General features: G+C 38.0%; 1 protein-coding gene across 1 annotated transcript in view; it reads right to left on the bottom strand.

Annotated features, from left to right (window-relative positions):
- Positions 1-22,501: 22,501 nt before the first annotated feature.
- Positions 22,502-23,472, bottom strand: part of cfap58 (cilia and flagella associated protein 58) — a 193,310-nt gene continuing 192,339 nt past the window's right edge. The window contains exon 18 of the mRNA XM_049469848.1: positions 22,502-22,780. Within this exon, the coding sequence (XP_049325805.1) occupies positions 22,660-22,780 (121 nt within the window). The 3' untranslated portion in view covers positions 22,502-22,659. The remainder of the gene's footprint in view (positions 22,781-23,472) is intronic.

Raw genomic sequence — 23,472 nt, forward strand, 5'->3', positions numbered from 1 at the left:
GACATGAGAGACATAATGAGAGTGAAAACTGAGAGAAACAATAAGAGAGACATAAGAGAGCATCTTGAGAGACATAATAAGAGAGAGACATAATGAGAGAGAAAACTTAGAGAGAAATAATTAGAGAAACATGACGGGCATGATAAAGATAATGAGAGAAAACAGAGAGAAATAAATAGAAAGAAATAACTACAGAGACATAAGAGTGACTAAAGAGAGAGACATAATGAGAGAGACTTAATGAGAGAGATACAATGATATGACATCATGATGACATCATGAGAAAAAACTGAGAGAGAAATATTAAGAGAAACATTATTAGAGCGATATAATTAGAGAGATGCAATGAGATATAATTAGAGAGCCATAAGAGAGAGACATAAGAGACACAATGAGAGAGATGCAATGAGAGAAATAATTTGTGAGACATATGAGAGAGACATGAGAGACATAATGAGAGAGACACAAGAGAGAGACATTAGATCGAAATGAGATTGAAATGTAAGAGAGTCATAATGAGCAAAACATAATGAGAGAGACAATGAGAGAGAAACAATGAAAGATACATGGGAGACTCATAATAAGAGACACATAATGAGAAACACAATGAAGGAGACACATAATGAGAGAGAGAAACATGGCAGAGACATAATGAGAGATAAGAATGAGAGGAAGTAGCATAATGAGAAAGGCCAGAGAGTCAGAATGAGATGGAGAAAGAGAGAAACAGAGGGTGAAGGGAGGAAAAGTGTGAACAGTAGGGAAAAGTTTTGTCAGATTAATGATATGCCAGCAGAAGTATGATGAGCTGTGCTGAGGAGGAAAAAACCTGTAGATACTGATGCAGAACTCTTCTGATAACGGGAGAATGACAACACAACATTCTCCCCGAGTGACACTTTCATTATAAAGAAGAAAACTGCTATTGCTGCTTTTCATCACGCCTCGCGACGAGAACGAGATGCAGACCCTTTCATTAGCTTCAAATCCCGGCCGGGATCCATCTGAGGGGGACAGCTGAAGAGCAAGATAGTCTTACGTTCCAGTAAATGAGGTAAAAAGTGGAATTTAACTCTCAGGGAACACCTGAAAAGAACAGTGTGTGCGGAATAGCTCGGAGATCTCAAAGAACTAAACGTAGGAAACGGAACACGTCTCTCAGGCGGCTGCTGAAAAAAAAAAAAGTAATACAGTAATTCTATATCTGTCGGAGTTCACTTATTCTCTATTTTTTACTCTATTCTTAACATGACCTTGTCATCCCTTTGCAACTCCCACGACAAAAGGAAAAGAACAATGAAGAATAGAGTCTTTAATACTAATACAGCAGCGCAGGGGTTAGTCTGGTGTCAGTTAGATAATAGATACTTACTAAACCTTCAAATAGAATTAGAATTCAAATAAAGAAACACATTTTATATATACTGTATACTGTATATAGAATGGGCCATAAGTTTACAGATGCTATATACATACATTTTTGAAGCGTTCGACTTATTGTTAACCTGTGGACAGATTTAGATTCTCCCACCTGAGCTGTAGATTTCTGCAGCTCCTCCAGAGTGACCATGGGCCTCTTGGCTGCTTCTCAGACCAGTGCTCTTATTTCTTGCCCGATCTGTCAGTTTGGGTGGACCATGGCCATGTCTTTGTAATTTTGCAGTTGTAAAAAACGTTTGCCATTTTTATCTGGATGATGTATTGAACACAACTCCATGGGATGCTCAAAGCTTGAGCTTAGACTTATGTTCTATAACCTTTAAACTGCTTTAAACGTCTTCTCCACAACTTTATCTCTGACCTGTCTGGTGAGTTCCTTGGTCTTCCTGATGCTGTTTGTTCACTAGTGTTCTCTTCTAACAAAACACGGTGGTTGATACAGAACTGCTGTATTTATACTAAGACTAAATTACACACAGTACTATATGTATGTGCTTTACAAGGACTTACTATGCAATTTAACAACTGATAGAAAAAAATTTTTTTATGGCGCTCGTTTAAGACTAGACTAGGATAATCAAACAAGTTTGAGACCCGCAACAGCTGAGCAGAAGTAGGGAAGCTGGGAGATGCTAGCTGAGAGCTTTCAGTACATGCTTTGAGGGAAAACTGATGGCTTTCTTAGCAACCCATATGGCAGAACGTCCATTTAGGTAATTATGCATAGTCAGAAACTCTAAAGCCACATAGCTTTGATGTTTCACATCTTTAACTTTGATTAATTTTCATTTCAAAACCTGGCAAAGCTATTTTTTTTAGACTGGAACTCACTGTTGCTCAACATATTTTTCAGACTATAAGGCGCACTATCAAGGAACGTCCATTTTCTTCACGTAAGGCGCACCAAATTAGAAGGCGCATTAAGAGACACAGGTAAGAATGCATACATCGAAGTGAGCAAGGGTGTCGCCATGTTTCCTTTCTAATTGGGAAGTTTGGGGGAAGCACATAAGAAAACAAAACTGTAATTCCTAAAAAAATATATATTTCAAAGTTAAACGAGCACTGGATGTTAATCTACACAGATTTCTCTCCTGTAAACTGTTTATTTGTTTGAGTATAGCACTTCCCTTTATTTACAGTAAGCTAAGATTTCCAATATTTTATCTAAAGAGTAAGTTTCCAGTGAAGTTTCTCCAGCACTAAGGCTGGGTGCAGCAGCATCATTAGAGTGTTCAGGTAATCCAGGGTGCTATAAGCTAGCGGTTTGTTCGCAAACACACAGGCTACAGTCCAATATACTTGCCTAGAGCTAGCGCTAATGCTAATGCTGCTGCACCCAGCCTTAGTGCTGGAGAAACTTTACTGAAAACTCACCCTTATAACGCTGCACTTAACACCTGACTGGAATACTCAAACCTTTAGTCTGGTGAGATTATTAATATGTATGAGATAGCAGCAGTATATGTACGAGCATTGTCCCATTGGAACAGCGAATGCAGGAGCTTATTAATGTAACATTGGGTTATGAAAGTGCATGAAATAAAGTCCAAAGATGCCAAACGATTTGGCATCCTACAAAATACAAAGCACCTCATACCATGAAACCAAGCCTTCTGGATATGTGAAGTGTGTTACTCTCAACCAAATACCTGTCAGTGAAGATGATCCACTGAATTTCTGCTTTTTGGTGAAATACATTTCTGGTAAAACATATTTGAGAATGCTTTTCACTGATGTTAACCAGCATTCTGAAGTAATGTTATGATACAATTTATGATCCCATTCACAAAAATCGCAACCAAGATACAGGTCAACCTTTTCTTTTTAAACCTTGTAGTCTAGTAGTTTTTGACATTCAGTGTTTTGTATATGGAAGCATGAATATGCAAAAGTTTGAACATCCAGGTTGTTGCATTCTGAGTCCTGTACGATATCCTGACACACAGACACAACCAAGAAACATTCATTTATACAGCAGACTGAACATACTGTAGCTTGTTAATGTCCGCACACCAGTGAATACTCTGGAGAAATGGAGAAAGAGAGAGAGAAAGAGAGAGAGACCCTATAGACACCTACTTTAATGGCCATCACTGCAGACATAGTGGACTGGAGCAGTCCTGCTGGTTTATGGTCATTAAAATGACTTCACGTCACAATGATCAGGACCTCTGCTACATTCTCTCTCAGACAACAGTCAGATTCAAGACCAGACATCAGGTCAAATATGGTCTGTTCCAGTTCAGATTCATAAAAGGGAAACAAAAAACTTGTATTCCAGGATTCAGTCAACCCAAACTCTAACCACAAGCTAACAGAAGCTAGAGAACAGAAGAAAGTAGTAGAAACGGTAAGACTTCTCCAACTGGTTGACACCACTGCAACCAGAGGTGGGTTCGAACAGAATGCATGTAACGGTCTTGCAAAAGATAGAAAAAAATGGATGCACCCAAAATGAATCCACTGCCAGAACTGAGTGGGTAGCCATGACAGACTGTCACTGGGTCATCTTCAGTGATGAGTCTCGCTGTGGTCTTGGTGGTGTCACTCTGACAGCCCAACATTCCATTACTGAGGTCCTGCAACCAGTGGCTCTTCCTTTTCTAAATGCACTCTTTCATCAGGACAATGCTCATGTACTGCACTCATCTCAAGAGCTTTGTCTTGTTACACTTGTGTAGAAGTAAAAAATGGAGCACACCTTATCATTCAACCAATGTTGAAGGGACACATAAGGAACCATGAAGTAACGATAAAGTGTTAAACAAACCAAAAAATACTCTGTGAAGAATTTAGGTGCTCTTATCTGGGGTGCTGTTAACTTGCTGTTTCTGAGGCTTTTGCTCTTCCTTTCCTTGGGTGGTCCTGATGAGTCTCAGTATCATCATAGCTTTTTCGATGGTCCCTGCGACCGGACTTGAGGATACTTTCAAAGTTCTTGAAATGTATCGGATTGACTGACCTTCATTTCCTAAAGTATTTTTTTTACTTAGTTAAGTAGTTGTTGCCATAATATGGATTGAAACATTCTTGAAATAGAGCTATTCACTGTATACCAACTCTACCTCTTCACAACTGATGCTCTCAATCACATTAAGAGACAAGACATTCAAGTTATTAACTCTTGACATGTTCAGCACAGCTGTTATCTGAAAGCTGAACATTCCAGGTGACTCTACCTCAAAAAAGCTGACTGAGAAAATCCAGCCAAGATGCGGAAAGTCATCTAAGCAAGTGAGGTTGTTTAAACTATAATGAACAATAATGAAAACATATTAATAATATGTTTCTCTGGTGAGCTTTTGTTTACATTCCTCCCTTGTTTCTCTGTCGCGCTCGGCGTGACTTTAATTTCTGCCTGTTCTCGTTTTTCCAACCATTCTTGAGCCCCCCTATCTCCTTTTTCCCAGGCATGTTCCAAATCACTAGCCAGAGCAGAGATAGTGTATTGGACAGCGACCCTGACGATACAGGGTCGGTCCGGCATGAGCAGCGGTGTGTTTATTTATTTTTTTTCCTTTCTTCTTGGTTTTATGTGCTTTGAGATCAACTGTTCTGCAATTGGGTTTAACAACCCTCTGGGCTGGAGAGCTACTAGTCTGTAGCACTCCATCCCATTACACTTTATTTTCAGAAACATTTTTTTTAATGTTGAATAGGGAATGATAACATTACAAATGAAAAAGTGCTTTACTCCCCCAACTTTTTGAAATGTGTTGCAGGTCTGAAATTAGACTTATTGAGAACTTAAATGAGCTGACCTGGCAAAATATGAAATATATTGAGTTTATACTGTCTGTAATGAAATAAAAGTCTAAGTAAAAGGCATTTAGATGCATTTTTTTACACTGTCCAAACTTTTCTGGACAAAATTTGTGATTGTAGATGTAAAAAATCGATACAACTCTATAAAAAGCTTCTCATGCATCACAGAAAAGGACCTGTGCTGGAAAAGTGGCATGCAGCTGTTTCTGATGGACTCATATCAGGCGACACTGAGTGAAATGTTATAGCTCTCTATAGAAATGGCTCGGCTACGAACTCCCATAATTCCTGTGAGGGCAGTTTGAAGGGTGGGATACCTTGCAATAAAAACGGCAACATAAATCTGAGAGGCGCAATGTTCCAGTACTTCATTTACATACTGTACATAAACTGTGAATGCCTTGCTTTTAACACCCAACCTCGTTTAAACTTCGCCAAAATGTTCAGTGTTTAGAAGCAGTGAATTGCTGCTGATTGCATCAAAAATTAAATCGAAGTAACTGCCTCAACTAACTTCATTAGATTTGTTGATAAAAGGCGTGAATATGTTTTGGCAAAATGTACAAAATGAACTGTTGTTTAAATCCAAATACTTAAGGGCAGGCCTCGACTCCTGAGTCTAAAGAGCTGGGGGTTCCCTGGGGTTGTCATTCAGCTTGGTGCAAAAAAAAAAAAAAAAGTTTTTTTTTTTGCATGTTGAATGTTTCTCCCCACTTCTCATTATGTAGCCACCCTCAGTATGTAGTCATTTCCCCCAGGCTTTCTTTATGTAGATATACATTTCTCTATAAGTCCTTCTAACAGTATATAGTGGTTAACTTTGTGTCGTAGGCTGTAAGAGCAAGTCACCATTGTCTTGTGTTGCTGAATGTGACTATGTGTTTAAAATAGAGTTTAAAATACTGCTCCTCATTTATAAAGCACAAAACAGATTCAGACCAGCGTACATCTCTGATATGCTGGAGAAGTACTGGCCTGTTAGACTCCTCAGATCATTAGAGGCAGAAATAAATACGTTGAGGTAGCATTCAGACATTTTGCTGCAGTTAGTTGGAACAAACTTCCAGAAGCAGTTTGAACCCCAGCTCAGGCAGCTTTGCCATCAAGCTGCCGGCGCTCAGAGGAAGCACAATTGCCCCTGCTCCCTCCGGTTGGGTAGATGGCGCTCTTTCCCCACATCACTAAAGGGGGATGTCCGCAGCACAGGGCGTCTGTGAGCTGATGTATCGGAACCGAGCCCCTGCTCTTTCCTCCGAGCGCTCTGTGATGCTACTCGGCAATGCTGCATCAGCAGCAGCTCGAAAAGAAGCGGTGGCTGGCTTCACATGTATCAGAGCAAGCATGTGTTAGTCTTCACTCTCCTGGTGTGTTGGGGCATCACTAGTGATAGGGGGAGGAGTCCTAATGAGTGGGTTGTGTAACTGGCCATGTAAATTATGGAGAAAAAAAAAAACTTCCAGAGGCTGTGAGATGTTCTGCTTTCATTACTTGAATATTCTTCTAATTATAAGGTCTTGTATTTTCTTTTAGCATTGTTCTTAATATTATTATTTTACATGTTACATGTTACATTTTTATTTGACTTCTCTTTGGTTTAATCATGTTTAAATCATCTTTTATTCATGCTTTATTCTTATTTTATTTTTTATTTCCATTTTTATTGTTTTAATTATTTTTTTTATTTGACTTCCCTTTGAATTTTCTAATTTGTAAAGCTCTTTGAATGACCGTTGTGTATGAAAGGTGCTATATTAATAAACTTGCCCTGCCTTGACTATATGTGCTGGCTGGGTATAATTGGTCACTCCTGCATTACCACAAAACCATGCTCTCTGTTTTTTTTTTTATTTTTTTTATGGAAGATAAAAGTTCATTACAATGGACATCATGTTTTTTAATTCATTTTTAATGTTTTTTTTTCATGAACAAACCAATAAAAAAAAGTTTTCAAGCCATTAAAACAGTAGCTTGGCCCCACTTACTGCTCTGGGAAAAAAACAGCAACTCAGACATTAGGGCATATCAGCCCTAAATCCTGTGCTAAAAGCAGGGTCTGTTCATTGAGACTGCGGCCAGGTCTCGTAACTCAATCCCACACTGACACTTTAATACCCTATGCTGGTCAAAATCTAGGCTGGTCTACCAGCTTTAACAGCTTTTTGGTTGCCAGCTGTTTCCTTTTTCAGCGGGCAGGGAAGCCACTGCTGCAGAAATGGAAGTTCCTTCCTCAACAGCAGCAACTTCTAGGCTGCGTCCAGAAACCCCAAAAGTGTCTCCTTTTTCCTACCAATCCTCCTCCTCTCCTCCGTGACCCGGAAACTGATTTCGTGACGCCATCTTTCCGCCTGTCCGAATACCGTAGGAGACGAAAGAAGACGCTTAAAATCCTCCCTGAAGAGGTTTCCAACGGAGGTTACATCAGTGTATCCTACTCCGGAAGACTTTTAAGGATTTTCGAATGACATCACTGCATCCACGCCCACAGAGCACGCGAAAATGGGGAAGGCAACGCCCAAATATACGTCATAAACATATTAATTAACTAGGTTCCTTATCTAATTAAACAGCCAGTAAAGCGGTCATATAATTTATAGTTTAGATAAACTGTATGCTCAGTAAAACTATATTTATGACCCTATGTGTATCATGTTATACATATAAAAACATATTTATATATATATATATAATTTTAATTAATTCATTTATTTACTTATTTATTTTAACTTAGGGACTGATGAGGAAACTAAAACCCTCATGAGGCTGAGGTCAGACAGGGCTGCCAGTGTCACTGGCCAGAGATGCGGCCAAAAATGCGGCTGGGAGTAAACATGATTTAATTGGATATCTAAATATTTAGCTGTGTGTGATAGTAATGTTCTGAAACATGTGCTGAAAGTGAGCGTTGTGATTGGCTCAGTTCATCGGTAGTCAACATCCTATCTAAAAGGGATCAGCTGTCCCATTTCCCCAATTACAGCTCCTTCCCTCCATTCCTCCTCCTCCTTCCTCCACCTTTTTCCGGGGTAGGAGAGGAGCAGTAGGAAAGGAGGGGTAGGAGAGGAGGAGTAGGAGAGAAGGAGTAGGAGAAGAGGAGTAGCAAAAGTTTCTGGACGCAGCCCTAGCCTTGTTTCTGAGGTAAAAGTTAGCAGTTAGCAGGCAGCAGCAGCAGCATCAGCTGCCGCAGTTGGAGACATGCTAGCTCAACAGAAAGCCAGGAAGTGTGTTGGAGAATTGCCTGGCTGAGGAATCATAAACACACCTTGGGAGAACTGAGGGGTAAATCGTGGCTCACTCTATTATCATACTGCAAGGTAAGTTGTTTGGTAGTTGGTGATTAGAAAGAGTTACTTTATATAAAAGCTTAACGAATGAGCTATGAGCTATTTGGAGGCTTCACAGTAGGACAGCAGGACGTATGTGAGGTCTTTATGACTAGTAATGCTAGGGTGCTAATGTGCTAATTCTCCCAGTAGAGCGGGGATTTCAGCGCTAAATCTATTCATTGATTGTGTTTCTTCATAAGATTAGGCCTTTCGGGAGCTAGTTTTACAGGCCCGCCTGCTGTTGGCTCGCTTGTTAGCGAGGAAGCTTGTGTGTGTGTGTCTGTGTGTGTGTGTGAGAAGCCAGTAGCAGGTGCCATCACTGATGTTGCCTCCACCACACAAACTCACACACAAACTCACACAGCTTTTCCTCTTGATCTCTGTCCAAGAGCACATCCTTCTTTTTCACCATCTCTACATTCTAGTAATATTTCCAAAAGCCAGCGTAATTGGACTTATCAGATTGATCCAATCAGATGGCCACGATTATCACCATTAATAAAGTGGATATTATGGACCAGCCAACCCCAGCCTGGTAGATGAATTTTCTCACGATCAGAATTTCATATCAGAATTTCTTTTTTTTTTTTTTTTTTAGACCAGTCAAAAGTTTGACACCTAATTCAAGTTGTTGTTTTTTTCTCATAATTTTACAATGATCTGCATTATAGATTAACAATAAATTCTACTATGAAGACTATATAAAAACTGTATGAAAACTATATGAAATCTTTGAAGACCCTGGTGAAAAATGTATATATTAATTGTACTTAAAACATATTGAGAAATGTCTAGGTATGCAGATTTATGTACTTACTTAAAATATATTAAAAGTACATTAATATCATGCTTTCATCAAATGTTTGAAAGTATTTCTTTTATTTTGATCATACTTTTTAAAAAGTACAATAAAGTGTATTTTTTAAACTACTATGAAATACACTTTTAGTTTAATGTAATTCAATATACTTCTAAAATACTAATTTTCAAATATAATTTTGCACATTTTTAGCAGTGTGTTAAAAACAACTGTTACAGTAGTTCCATTAAACTACAATGTTTTATTAAACACCCTAAAACTTGTAGTACAATATATCAAAATATATTTTTATACTCAATGAAGTACAATAGAAGTGTGCTACTTACAAAATACAGGAACAAAAAGCAAATTTTTGTACTCTAATGTAAATAGATCACATATATTTAACATCAATTCCTAGTACATTTCTAATATACCTGGTGTATAATAGTGATACAGTTGTAATGCTCATTAAAGGTACTATAATTTTACTGTAAGCATATTTAAAATAGGGGGTTACATACATGAAGTAGTATGTTTAAATATTACTTAAGTATATTTAAAATAGTTCCATTTTAGTATAGTTAAGTACATTTTAAGCACAATATAAGTAAGACGTTTGTACAATTAAAGTATAATATATACAAAAAGGTTGTTCCATTTTAGCTCTCTTTAAATACACTGATTAATAATGTGGCTACAAGAACACTTTAGTGCTCTATAGCATAATAATGCTTAAAATACTTTAATCTACTTTTATTCACTAGGGGGAAAACATGGACTTATTTAGTAAAAGGCTCTCTCAGTTAACAGCTGTGCTGAACTTGTTAAGAGTTAATTACTTGAATTTCTTGCCTCTTAATGTGTTTGAAAGCATCAGTTGTAAAGTTGTGAAGCGGTAGAGTTGGTATACAGTGAATAGTGAATATTTGAGTTTGAGTTTTAATCCATATTATGGCAAGAACTACTCAACTAAAAAAGTAAAGAAAAAAATGCTTCAAGAAATGAAGGTCATTCAATCTGAAAAAGCTCAAGAACTTCTTTGAACGTATCCTCAAGAGCAGTCGACAAAGACTATCAAAAACTATGATGGAACTGGCACTCATCAAGAATGCGTCAGGAAAGGAAGACCAAGGGTTACCTTTGTTGCACCTCAAGTTACCAGCCTTAGAAACTGTGTAAACTTTTTTTTAAGTTACTACATGATTCCTTATGTGTTCTTTCATAGTCTGCATGACTTTAGAATATTTATTTACAATGTAAGAAAAAAATGTAGACAATAAAACATGACAATGTATGAGATGGTGCGTCCAAACTTTTGACTGGTACTGTGCAATATATACAGTGTATAGCAAAGAATGTAGGCAGTCAAGTACCTGTATCTGTACCCTCTTCTTAAACAGCCATGCCTCTCTGTAATGTGTGCAGCATGTGGTTTTGCATTGTCTTGTACAAAACTAGATGGATGTCCCTGAAAAAAAGATCTTGGTGGTCCTAAAGGCAGCATACTGCATGTCGATCTAAAATACAGTATCTCAAATTATTGTTTTGAGCATTGATGCTGGACTACAGAAGTGGAACCATCCAACCTCATTCCATGTTGCTGATAGCAATCTGGATGGTCCTTTTTTTTCAATGGCATCCACTTCTTCCCTAAATATATCAGGGATACTGATTCGTCCGACCACAGTACACGTGAGAAGTTGACAGAGAAGTTGACGCCTCTTCTGTTCATGGTTAACATAAGCACGATCAATAGCACGATCTGTGTCTTTTGTTGAAGTCTAAAGAAGCACTCTGGTAAATGCGGCCTCAGGACGTTGTCTCCTGATCTTTTCCACTGAGTGAAGCTGGACCTGGATCTGTACAAGAAAGGTCATTTGTGCCCAAGAGGCATAAAAAAGGCGAAGATCTGGCTCTTCCTGCTGCAATCTAACTGAAGCTAATCGAAGCCAGGGGAAAGAGAGAGAGAGAGAGAGGAGGAGAGATGAGAGATGCTCCCTGTCTGCTCGAGTCCACTGTGGCTAGTGTTCTCTTTTATCCTGTGGCCTGCTGGGAATCAATGCCACTACAAAGGATGTCCAGTGCCGGAACAAGCTGATCAGGAAGGCTAGCTTCACAGGGCTGACCTGGACTCGCAGGACTCAGTGGAAAGGAAGAGAATGACGGTTAAACTGGAAACTACCTTAAACATTTCTTACTTCCTACCTCCTGCTTTACCACAGAGCAGTGCGCTTATAAATATAGGGCTGCAACTAATGACTATTTTTGTAGTCGACTAATCTGCAGATTATTTGTTCGATTAGCCAATTAGTCACGATTATTTATTTATTTATTTTTTCATGCTCCCATTTGTATTCCCTACTGGTTAGGACAGTTTTGCAGTATATTTTGATATTTTGACATACCTATATTAAACTAAACATTAAAAATGTTTGTTGTTTGTCTTTAAGAAAATATATATATATAGTATAAGTAGTAAGTATAGTATATATATATATAAGTATGTAGTTACTATTAAATAGAACTTCATTTTAACGGATTGGACAGAGTACAGTATCTCCCCAACACTTATCCAGCTAACTCACCACACTGAAACCTTATTGGCCAACCTAGCATGAGGAGAGGCCAATCAGGATGCTCACTCTCTCACTAGGTGTGTGTCTTCCTCTCTCGTCCCTTTTTTTATCTCGCCTGCACGCTCTCGCTCCATCACACTTTAACGACGCATCGACAATGAAATTCTGCGTCGACTATTTTTTTATGTCAATGTTGTCGATTACACCGGCCAATCGTTGCAGCCCTACATAAATAAGCTAGATATGATCAAACACAAATTAATAAATTAATTAAGAAAGTTACACTTACAGAGTAGGGCGCCTTGCACAGCATACTTGGAGGAATGCATCAGGTACCATATTGGCACGATATTGTGAAAAATTGTCATTTTTTTTTACAATAAATATCGTGATATTAAACAACGCAGGGCCAATTACGTCACCGGCCACGCCCCCCCACACATGCGCTGTCTCATGTCCAGAGCGATCAAGAGCTGAGTCAGCGCCGAGCTCAACTCAAAACCCGAGGAAAACAGCTAAACAACAACAGTAATCAACCCTTTAATCAGCTATTTAAATGGCTTTTTAAAAGATTAATAAGAGCATTTTTCTGGGATTTAAAGCATGAATTCGGCTGTATCTGGAAATACCTACACTGCAAAACTGTGCTGGACTGAGATGCACAGCTTTCTACACGTGTTAACATGTTAACATGTTGTGATCAATAAAACCATGCAAGTATATCATTTTTTTATTAGTTAAAGCAGACTGTGTTTTTGGGGTGTGCCATATCATATCGTACGCTATAATACCGCCAACATTTTTCAATACCGTGTACAATATTATACCCTGAAATATCGTGCCATATCACCCACCTCTAATTATCACATCAGGGTACTACTTTTTTTGCTGTTTTTAGCAACAAAACAAAATTCACACTGTTCTTATTTCCTATTATATATCTACTAGAGAAAGATTATATCTGTCCATTATCATTTATTGTACTTTAATCCTGAATATATGAAGATATGTAGAGCACATTATTAGTACCATGACATTCTGGATCATTGACTTCTGTCACAAATCTGATTAATTTCTTGTATTTTTTTTAAATCTCAGTTAATGGTGTGCCATATCATATCATATGCAATAAGAAAATTTTATATTCATTTTGGTGCAGTAGCGTATTCTTAAAACATTTTTTAAATTCAGTATTTCCTCATATCGCCAAGAGTATCGTTATCGTGAAAATACCATGAAATATCGTGATATTAATTTAGGGCCATATCGCCCACCCCTACTGTGTTTGTCTATTGTTGTGTCTTAGATGGAGATCAGAACACATTTAATGACCAATTTATGCAGAAATTCAAGTAATCCCAAAGGGTACATAAAATAAATTTGATAAATACAGTAAATAAAAAAGAAAAGAGTGAGTGAGAAGGTGTATCTAAACTTCCTGACTGGTAAACATGATTCCTGTGTTCCATGCTGACTTTAAAAGCCCACAGAGGTTCATTTCATTTTATTTTATTTCTCTATCACGCTGAAACATTAGAGCTAACCTGATGTGATGGACGTGCCAGGGATATAAAAGTGCGTAAACGTAGAGTACAGGAAGAACGTGATCTGCACTGTACATCAAAGCACATCTGTCATAACAGCAGAAGATCAAGACCGAGCTTTCCTGACAAACGTGTGTTAAAGCGGCATTCATCCAGGGAGGGAAGAGTGACTTGTTTTATGCACAGTGCCACATAAAATGGAGAAATGAACTGAATACACTGCGACTCCTGAGAATGAGTAGAACGCTCAGCTAATACTATGACATTAAAAAGCCTAGAACTAGTAAATTCTTTATCCATCATGATTCCAATGAGTAAACTTGGGTAACAACCATGAACCATGACCATGAATACTGTACAATTACTTAGTATGATTTCCCATCATTTTTGCCATGTATCCATGCCTGACCTGCAGGATGTACATATGGGGTATCAGGTCCTGAAACTGGATGTATTTTTTTTCCTATGGACAACTCTAGCCAGACACCACCGGTCACAGTCATTACAACTCACTACACTGTAGACTGTTGGGGGGGTAATGCCTTCTTAGGTGCAATATATCTGACTGAAAAAAATACCCTTACTTTACTTGATTGAACACTTATAGCAGGGGTCAGCAATTAAGCACAAAAAAATTCTGTTTTGGAAAATGAAGTATAATGGGATGGAGTGCTTACAGACTAGTAGCTCTCCAGCCCAGAGGGTTGTTGAACCCAATTGCAGAACAGTTGATCTCAAAGCAGGTAAACGCAAGAAAAAAGGAAAAAAATTAAATAAATAAAGACACGCCTCTTTAGGGTCACAGTTCAAAACACTACCACTGCCCTGGCTAGTAAATTGGGATACAGGCAAGAAAAGAACGCCCTTATAAGGAGATAGGGTGCCCAAGAACGGGCGAGAAAAGCGAGAACAGGTAACAACTAAAGTCACACCAAGCACGCCAGAGAGATGGAGAGGGGAGGTATGTAATCAAAAGCTCTCCAGATAAGCATTTTCTTTATTTTTTTTATTATAGTTCATTATAGTTCAAAAAACCTCATGGGCCACATGTTTTATGCTTGCTGGTCGCCTCTGGTTGCCTATCGCCTATTGCCGACCCCTGCCTTAATGTGACAATATGGAAAAATCCAATTCTCACACACTTCTCTTTCTTAAAACCTTCACCTAAAGTAACGTAGCCAGGTGACACGAGAAGCTGACTTCATTTGCTTACAGCAAACACCACCACAGACAAAAACCAGACAAAAAAAAGAAGGCACACCATCTGTTAACAAAGACTTCCTCCTCTATGACCCACTTCCCCCTCCATTCAAAATGCAGTATCCTCTGCCTGTCTCCGTACATCAAAGATGCACTCTCATCGCTCCCCTCTCCTCGCTCTCCCCGCCAAGGAACCTGAGTTCTCTGAATCCTTCAGCTGAGAGACGGCCGCATCACCGCAACCCCGATGCAAGAACAATCCCGACGCCCAATTTAACTGCTGTACGCCTCCCTGCGCCTCTAAAACAGAGGCTAAACTTAGCCCAACGAGACCAGCCGCACTGACAACCAGCTGCGAACAGAACTGGCTTGAAGTTGAGCAAAGTAAACAAGGCAGGCCACCGAAAAAAGCTCGGAGTCAGCAACTAATTGCACTGAATCTGGCTCACTACGAAACAGCAGTCGAAGCAATTACACAATGGAAACTAGGCTCGGAGGCAATGTGGCTTGTTCTGTAAGTAATAAGCACCCCTGAATTGATAGAGTAATAAGAGGGGAGATGTTTTATTTAAAAATATATATATATATGCCTTATATTCCGACACGGACGCTTTCCGCCTTGTGCCTCGGAGAGCTGTTCAGAAAACTCGAGAAAAAACAGCGAGAATAAAAAAGGTGCAGGGAAATAGAAAGTGAAAATATAGAGCAACTCTCAGGGGAGGAATAGGATCATTATTTGCCGAGCATGCAAGCAAACTAAAAACGGCATTGAGGAAATGCAGCGAGAGTTTTGTGGGAGAAGGAGAGCGGCGGCGGCACTTGGCCTCGGTTCCGCAGCGATTCTCAACAAGGTTACAGGAGCAATCCTTCATGAAATGCTACTTACAAGCTAAAGGCAGGGGGGTGTAATAAGATAAGCCGTAAGGCCTTGGTTTACAGAGTGCACAATGCCCACGGCAACACGCCGCACAACAATGAACCTGGGCCAGGCAGGTTTCAGGATATAACAAGGCAAAGGGTGAAGGGATAATATGAAGTATTTACTTATTTAAACTCAGCAGGACCTCGTATGTACAGATACTGTACACTGAGGTAACGCAACACACAGGAGGTTGCTTTCTTGGACAGGGATTAGGCCTAGTCCTGGACTTTAGAGCAGAGGAATGCAGGATGTAGTCTAGGACTAGGTTTAATATCTGTCCAGGACATCAACCAATCAAGCTGTCCACTATTTAACCCTGACTAAGACTAAAAGCGATGTTACCTAACTATCCATCCATTCAATTCAATCTAACTGTCCATCCATTTGTCCAACAAATGAGGTGTCCCCTATTTGATCGGTTTAAACCCTAGCAATTGCCTGGTTATAATCCATCCAACCATCCAGTCCTTCATCCAACACATAATCTGTCCATTTTTTGACTAAAAACTAAAATCTAAATCCAACCTTCCATTTATCTATCTAATTACCAGCCATCTATCCATCTAATTATCCATCCAGCTATTCCTCCAACTGTCCATCCAACCATGTATTCAAATATTCATCCATCCATCCAACTATTCATCCAACACACAAGATGCCCATCTTTACTAAAACCTACTGATATTAACCAATTATACATCCTTCCAACTGTCCAACCATCTGTGTGTCCATTTAACCATTAATCTTTCCATCCATTCATCAAACACAAGGTGTCCATTGTTTGATCTTGACAAAAACAGTGATGTTTGGATTCATTCATGTATCTATCTCTCCAATCATACACCCAGCAATTCAACCATTTACCCATCAAATCATTAAGCTAACCATCCAACTATCCATCCATTCATCCAACTACTTATCCAATCACCCAGCCTGTTTATCAATCCATGTTTTCAACCCTCCATTCAGCTATCCAAAGAACAAGAGGCCTATATCTTTATCTTGACTTATTAATTTTGCTTTGCTATCCATCCATAGATCCATCCATAGATCCATTTATCCATCCACCCATCAATCCACCCATCTGTATGTCCATCCAAACATTATTCTATCTATCCAGCCAAAATGAGGTGTCCATTATTTGGTATTAATTAAACAATATCAACAATGTTGATATAAACAATGTTGACCAATTATCCTTTAATCCATTCACATTACATGTTCACTATTTGATCTTAACTAAAACCAAGTAATATTGTCTAGCTATTCATCTATCCAATAAATTGTCCACCAATCTAACCATCCATCTATTCAAACATTAATCTAACTATCCATACAATCTTCCATTCATCCTGCACAAGCTGCTCACTATTTGATATTTACTAAAGGACAATTAATGTTGGCAAGTTATCCATCAATCTATCCATTGATCCAACAATCAATCCAGCTATCTATTAACTATCCATTCATCAATTCATCGATTGTTGCCAAGTTTTTCATCCAATCATTCATCTAAATATCTATAGATCCTTTCGACCATGCATCTATCCATCCATCCATCCATCCATCCATCCATCCATCCATCCAACACACAAGGTGTCCACAATTTGGTCTTGACTAAAATCTAGTGATGCCTGGTTATCTATCCATCCTTCCTTTAATCCATCCATCCATCCATCCATCCATCCATTGTAGAGCAATAGTTGAGGTCTGAGGGCAGTACCAGTAGAAGCCTCTATAAAAAGCTGGCATGGTCGTCTTTCTGCAGCAGTTCTGCAGCCGCTGTGGGTGATGGGAGCTGGTGATAAAGTGGTCTCCCAGTCCCTCACTGCTCTGCTGTGGAAGTTCAGAGCTCAGGCTGCTCTGGAACAAAAACAGGGCTTGATTTAGGAGTGCTGGTAGCTGCTTTAATACAGAGACCAGGCCTCAATCTAGCTGATTTACGGCAGGGCCGTGTCCGGACTGTAAATGGTGCTAAAACATTAAGACAGTAACAGGAATAAGAGAGACAGAGGGCAACGGTGTTAGAGGCTCAGCTGTGCTGTGGGTATTTAAACTCTTATCAGCACACAGTAAAAGCTAAATTACAGGGAAATTAATCCTGGTCATCCTGCTGAAGCTATATATCATTTAGACAAATTACTGTGGGAAAAATATCAGGCCACGCATAAGTAATATCTATAGCTGAAATTCATCCAAAACGAAAGCAAATATCCTGTCGTTTGGAGAAATATTAAATGATTCAGCAAATGACCAATATAAAAATCATCCAAAAGCACACAAAAGGAGGTTGATCCAGAAATTATTTTGTATAATCTCTGTTATGGTGATATTGTCAAATAAGCACATAAAATGCCCCATGGGCTGCTCAAATTATCACTGATACAGAGCCAGACCCAGCTTTGTAAAAAAAAAAAAAAAAAAAAAAAAAAAAAGCTGGCATCGCTCAGCCAATCACCAGCTTCAATTTGTTTTAAAAGCAATGACTCTGATGCTCTCTTTTGGCACTTCCAGATGTGATGTTGTGTTTCCCCTCCTTCCTTCCCACTGCCTCCAGGATGGTCCTGTATTGTTAGAATTATATAATAATAATATTTTTTTTTATAAAAAGTCTCTGTTGCTGTCTTGTCTCTGGATTCCTTCTGGTATAACTGCAGTTCTTACATGGGGATGGGACAGGACACAACAAAAGAGGACAAGACAAGAGAAGACAGGACAGAAGAAGAAAAGACACAACAAGACAAGAAAGGAGAACACAAGACAAGTAAAGACACAACGAGACAAGACAAAACAAGAAAGGAGAACACAATAAAAGTAAAGACAAAACAAGACAAGACAAGAAAGGGGAACACAAGACAAGTTAATACACAACAAGACAAGACAAAACAAGAAAGGAGAACACAAGACAAGTAAAGACAAGACAAAACAAGAAAGGAGAAAACAGGACAAGTAAAGACAAAACAAGAAAGGAGAACACAAGACAAGTAAAGACAAGACAAAACAAGAAAGGAGAAAACAGGACAAGTAAAGACAAAACAAGACAAGAAGGGAGAACACAAGACAAGTAAAGACACAACAAGACATGACAAAACAAGAAAGGAAAACACAAGACAAGTAAAGACACGACAAGACAAGAAAGATGTACACAAGACAAGACACGACAAGACGAGAAAGAAGAACACAAGACAAGAAAAGACAAGACAAGATAGGGGAAAACAACACAAGTAAATACATGACAAGACAAGACACAACAAGACAAAACAACAGGTTAGATTCAAATCAGACATAAACTATTATGCTTTCATTTTATTTCAACATCTTTTTAGAGCAGATAAGATGGTAATAATAGTTTGGGTGCACAAAAAACATTTTTATCATTATTTTTAAATAAAGAATGCAATTTGCCAGATTAGGGATTGATGTATTTTTGTTGTTAAAATAATGTTTATTGATGTACAGGCAGCCAGGAGACCACTTCAAATGTTTTACTATTCACAGGTATATGTTTCAGTAAAATGAACGTTGTTGTTTTATTCTATATTATACAGACAACATTTCTTCTAAATTCCAAATAAAAATATTGTCATTTAGAGCATTTATTTACAGAAAATGAGAAATGATCAAACCAATGAAATAATGCTTGTAGTTCATATTCATTTAGCTTGATTGTTTTGCACCAGGAGTGGTATAAGGTCACCAAACAAAAGCAGTGTGCAAGACTGATGGAGAGCATGCCAAGACGCCAGAGTTATTTCACCAAATATTCATTTCTGAAATCTTAGAACATTAGTATTGTTGTTTCTAAATGAATATAAACTTGTTTTCTTTACATTATTTGATGTATGATAGCACTGCATCTTTTTCTTTATTTTGAACATTTCTCATTTTTTGCAAATAAATCCTCTAAATGACAATATTTTAATTTGGAATTCGGGAGAAATGTTGTCTGTATTTTATAGAATAAAACAAAAATGTTCATTTTACTTAAACATGTACCTATAAATAGTAAAATCAGATAAACAAATTATTTTAAAGTGGCCTGTTAATGTTTTCCATTTTAATTACCCCTAAAAATGGGCTAGCTACGACTATGGGGTGGAATGGGGCGGAGCAATCTTAAAACAGGTAACACCCCTAATGCTACAAATGTCTGACGTTAGGCTAAATCACGCTACAATGTCCTGTAGAAGCTTTTTATTTGTGTCCTGTATATAAAAGCCTACTGAAATATTCAGGCTTGATTGTAGAATGAGGGGCTGATCCCCGGAGTATTGATTTACACTGGTTCACATTGACACCGTACTGTAAAGCATGCAGATTTTGAAATCTCCTAAAATCTCCACATAATGACCCTTATCTAGTGCTTATTAAGGATGAGGAACATATGGAACAAATGAAGAAGAATAAACATGTTCTTCATAAGCAGCAAACAGAGATCCCTCGCTTCCTCCGAAAAAAACGAGTGAAAAAAGGGAAGGGAAGGAAAGGTGCGGGGGCTCTTACGAAGGGTGATTCATTTCCCTATCTTATCATCAGATGATATATGGAGACACACACACACAGCCGATATGTACAGTATGCCTTAGGGGGAAGGAGCAACATTTATCATGATGGGAGGAAATTTGACGAAATGCAATTTATTCCTTAGGATGGGAGAGTGGTTTGAGAACTGAGAGAAAGAAAGAGAGGGAGAGGGAGAGAGAGAGAGAGAGAGAGAGAGAGAGAGGTTCATGCACATTGAACTCCCACAATCAGCACACTCAGCTAAACTCACTCATTCTGCTATTAGACCCACTCACCTCACTGAATAGAACAGGCACAAAAGAGATGAGAAAAAGAGTGATAGAGAGAAAGAGAGTGATAGAAAGAGAGTGATACAGGGAAAAAGAGAAAGAGCATGATAAATATGGAAAAAAGAGAGATAAAGAGAGTTATAGAGAGAGAAAGTGATAGAGAGAGAGAGCATGACAAAATGAGAGATAAAGAGCATGATATAGAGAGAAAGAAAGATAAAGAAATAAAGAGAAAAAGTGAGGTAAAGAGATAAAAAGAGTGATAGAGAGACAGAGTGATGGAAAGAGATCAAGAAAGAGAGAGAGAGTAATAAAGAGAGAGATAGAGCATGATAGAGAAAGAGACAGATAAAAAGAGGTGGGAAAAGAGAAAGAGAGAGCGAGAGATGAGAGAGAAAGAGAGATAAAGAGAGAGTGATAGAGAGAAAGAGAGTGAGAAAGAGCATGATAGATAGAAAGAGAAAAAAGAGAGATAAAGAGAGTGATAGAGAGAGAAGGTGACAGAGAGAAAGAGAGAAAGAGCATGACAGAATGAGAGAGATAAAGAGCGATAAAGAAAGATAAAGAGAGAAAGATAGAGAAAGAAAGAGAAATAGAGACAAAGAAAGAGAAAGAGAGTTAAAGAGATAAAAAGAGTGATTGAGAGAAAGAGTGTGATAGAAAAAGATTGAGAAAGAGAGAGAGAGTAATAAAGAGAGAGAGTGACATAAAGATAGAGCATGATAGAGAAAGAGACAGAGATAAAAATAAAATAAAATAAAAGAGAGCGAGAGATGAGAGACAAAAAGAGAGATAAAGAGAGAGTGATAGAGAAAGTGATGGAGAGAAAGAGAGAGAGAGAGCATGATAGAATGAGAGATAAAGAGCATGATATAGAGAGAAAGAAAGATAGAGAAAGAAAGAAAGAGAAAAAGAGAGGTAGAGATAAAGAGTGATAGAGAGAATAAGTGTGATAGAAAGAGATTGAGAAAGTGATAGAGAGTAATAAAGAGAGAAAGAGACAGAGATAAAAAGAGATGAGAAAAGAAAAAGAGAGAGTGAGAGATGAGAGAGAAAAAGAGAAATAAAGAGAGAGAGTGATAGAGAGAAAGAGAGAGAGCAGGACGGAATGAGAGCGATAAAGAGCATGATATAGAAAGAAAGAAAGATAAAGAGAAAGAAGGATAGCGAGTGATAGAGAGAAAGAAAGAAAGAAAGAGAAAGAAAGAAAGACAGAAAGAAGTAAAGGGAGAGGTAAAGAGAGAGTGACGAAAGAAAGAGCAAGATAGAGAGAGATAGAGAGTGATAAAAAGAGAAAGAGATAAAGAGAGAGATAGAGAGGGATAAAAAGAGAGTAATAGAGAGAAAGTGAAAGAGAGAGAAAGAAAAGAGAAAGAGATAGAGAGGGAGAAAAGAAAGAGAGATACTGTAAATAGACAAACATCAATATTATATTAATAGTTGTTGTTGCTGTAGAAACATGTGAATTGATAATGATGTGTTTCCTCACTGAATGGCTTTGAAACCACCCAGGGCTGTACTGTAAGTTGTGAGGTGTTATCTTGTGAGTGAGGTTGAAGCAGTTGTTAGTTTGAGTGAGGCATTATAGTGCAGGTCAGAGGGATGTTTTTAAAATTACAATTACAATTAATTTCATTTCCAAAGGTATGCAAGTATTTAACCCTTTCAGATCCTACGTCCATTACAACGGAAATCATGCATTTTCTTTTTTTTTTTTTTGTTTATTATTCACTAGCATGCAACAACAACCCCAAACATTTAAAAAACATATAGTTATATATATATCATGATATAACTATCATGACACAAGTCATGAAACATGCCATTAGCGTTTGTCCCTTGACTTTTGGACTTTTTGTCTTATTGGAGATGACCAATGACATTATTATTATATATTATTATTGCTGAACACCATTAGGAACCTCTACAACTCCATGCTGAAACGTCTGGCATGTTTTAGTGTTACACATGCATAGTACTTCTGTATATGTAGCTCAATTAATATGATAAATACAATTAATATTTAAGTATATTTTAAAACAGAAAGCAAGAGCGAGATTGATTAGACTAAATCAGTGCATGAAACCTAAAACAAGAAACAAACCTGCACCATTAATACATTACTTATGAACAAAAAAATGAATTTATTGACTTCATTTCACAGAAACACAGTTTTCTTATGACAGGGTGCTTAGAGATGGCTTTATTTGTGCAGGTTGAATGAGCAGATCAAAATTTTAAAAAAGAGGGGAGAGAAAGAGAAATAGAGATGGAGAGATGGGGGTGGTGTTCTAGGCGGTGATCCTGGTGGGATGTTTTAAGCTGAAGCCTCCTCCAGTGAAGCGGGGTCCGTCAGTAAGCTGAGGCTGGATGATGGGCTGTCCTGCCTGGGCCAGACTCCTCTCCTTCTCACTGAGAAAAATAAGAATGAAGAGACCAGGAAAGAGGTTAGAAGGTGCAGGGCAGTGAAATATCGACACAGTTTACATTTTATATTCACAGGGTTTTCAAAATATTTTACTGCATGTCCCCTGTAAAAAGAAAAATCTCAGGAAAATCACATAAAAACACATTACTGATTACATGACACCTACCAGATCACAATCACCTGAGTATTGATTTCACCTGTTCACCTCACTGTACATATACCTTATAAATCTTTCTCTTGTCTTTTTTTTTCTTTGCATATGACTGCCATATTTTTTGACCTGCACTGTCTCACTATTCTTCATCTTCATCTTTGTATTGGCCTTTTGTTATTGATTTTGCCTGTTTGCCTGTCCACAATTTTAGATTACACCTTTTTAATAAAGTTAATAAAGCCCTTTCGTCTCATCTCTGCATGACCCTGACAATATCACTACCAAATATAGTGTATAACTGCAAAACAAAATGATTTTCAGTGTTTTTCAACTACATTCAGATTATATTGTATTATCTAAAAATATCTAACCACTACAGTACAGGAAGTGTATCTGAGCTTTGACCCACCGCTTAAGAACACATTTCTCTAGACAAGCTGATAAGCCTGTTGACTAAATATTACTGATTTTACACTATGACTAATAATAATAACTATATAGTGTATGCTTATGGAGCTGAAA

The sequence above is a fragment of the Astyanax mexicanus genome, chromosome 21, assembly GCF_023375975.1.
Source record: "Astyanax mexicanus isolate ESR-SI-001 chromosome 21, AstMex3_surface, whole genome shotgun sequence".
Lineage (NCBI taxonomy): Eukaryota > Metazoa > Chordata > Actinopteri > Characiformes > Acestrorhamphidae > Astyanax > Astyanax mexicanus.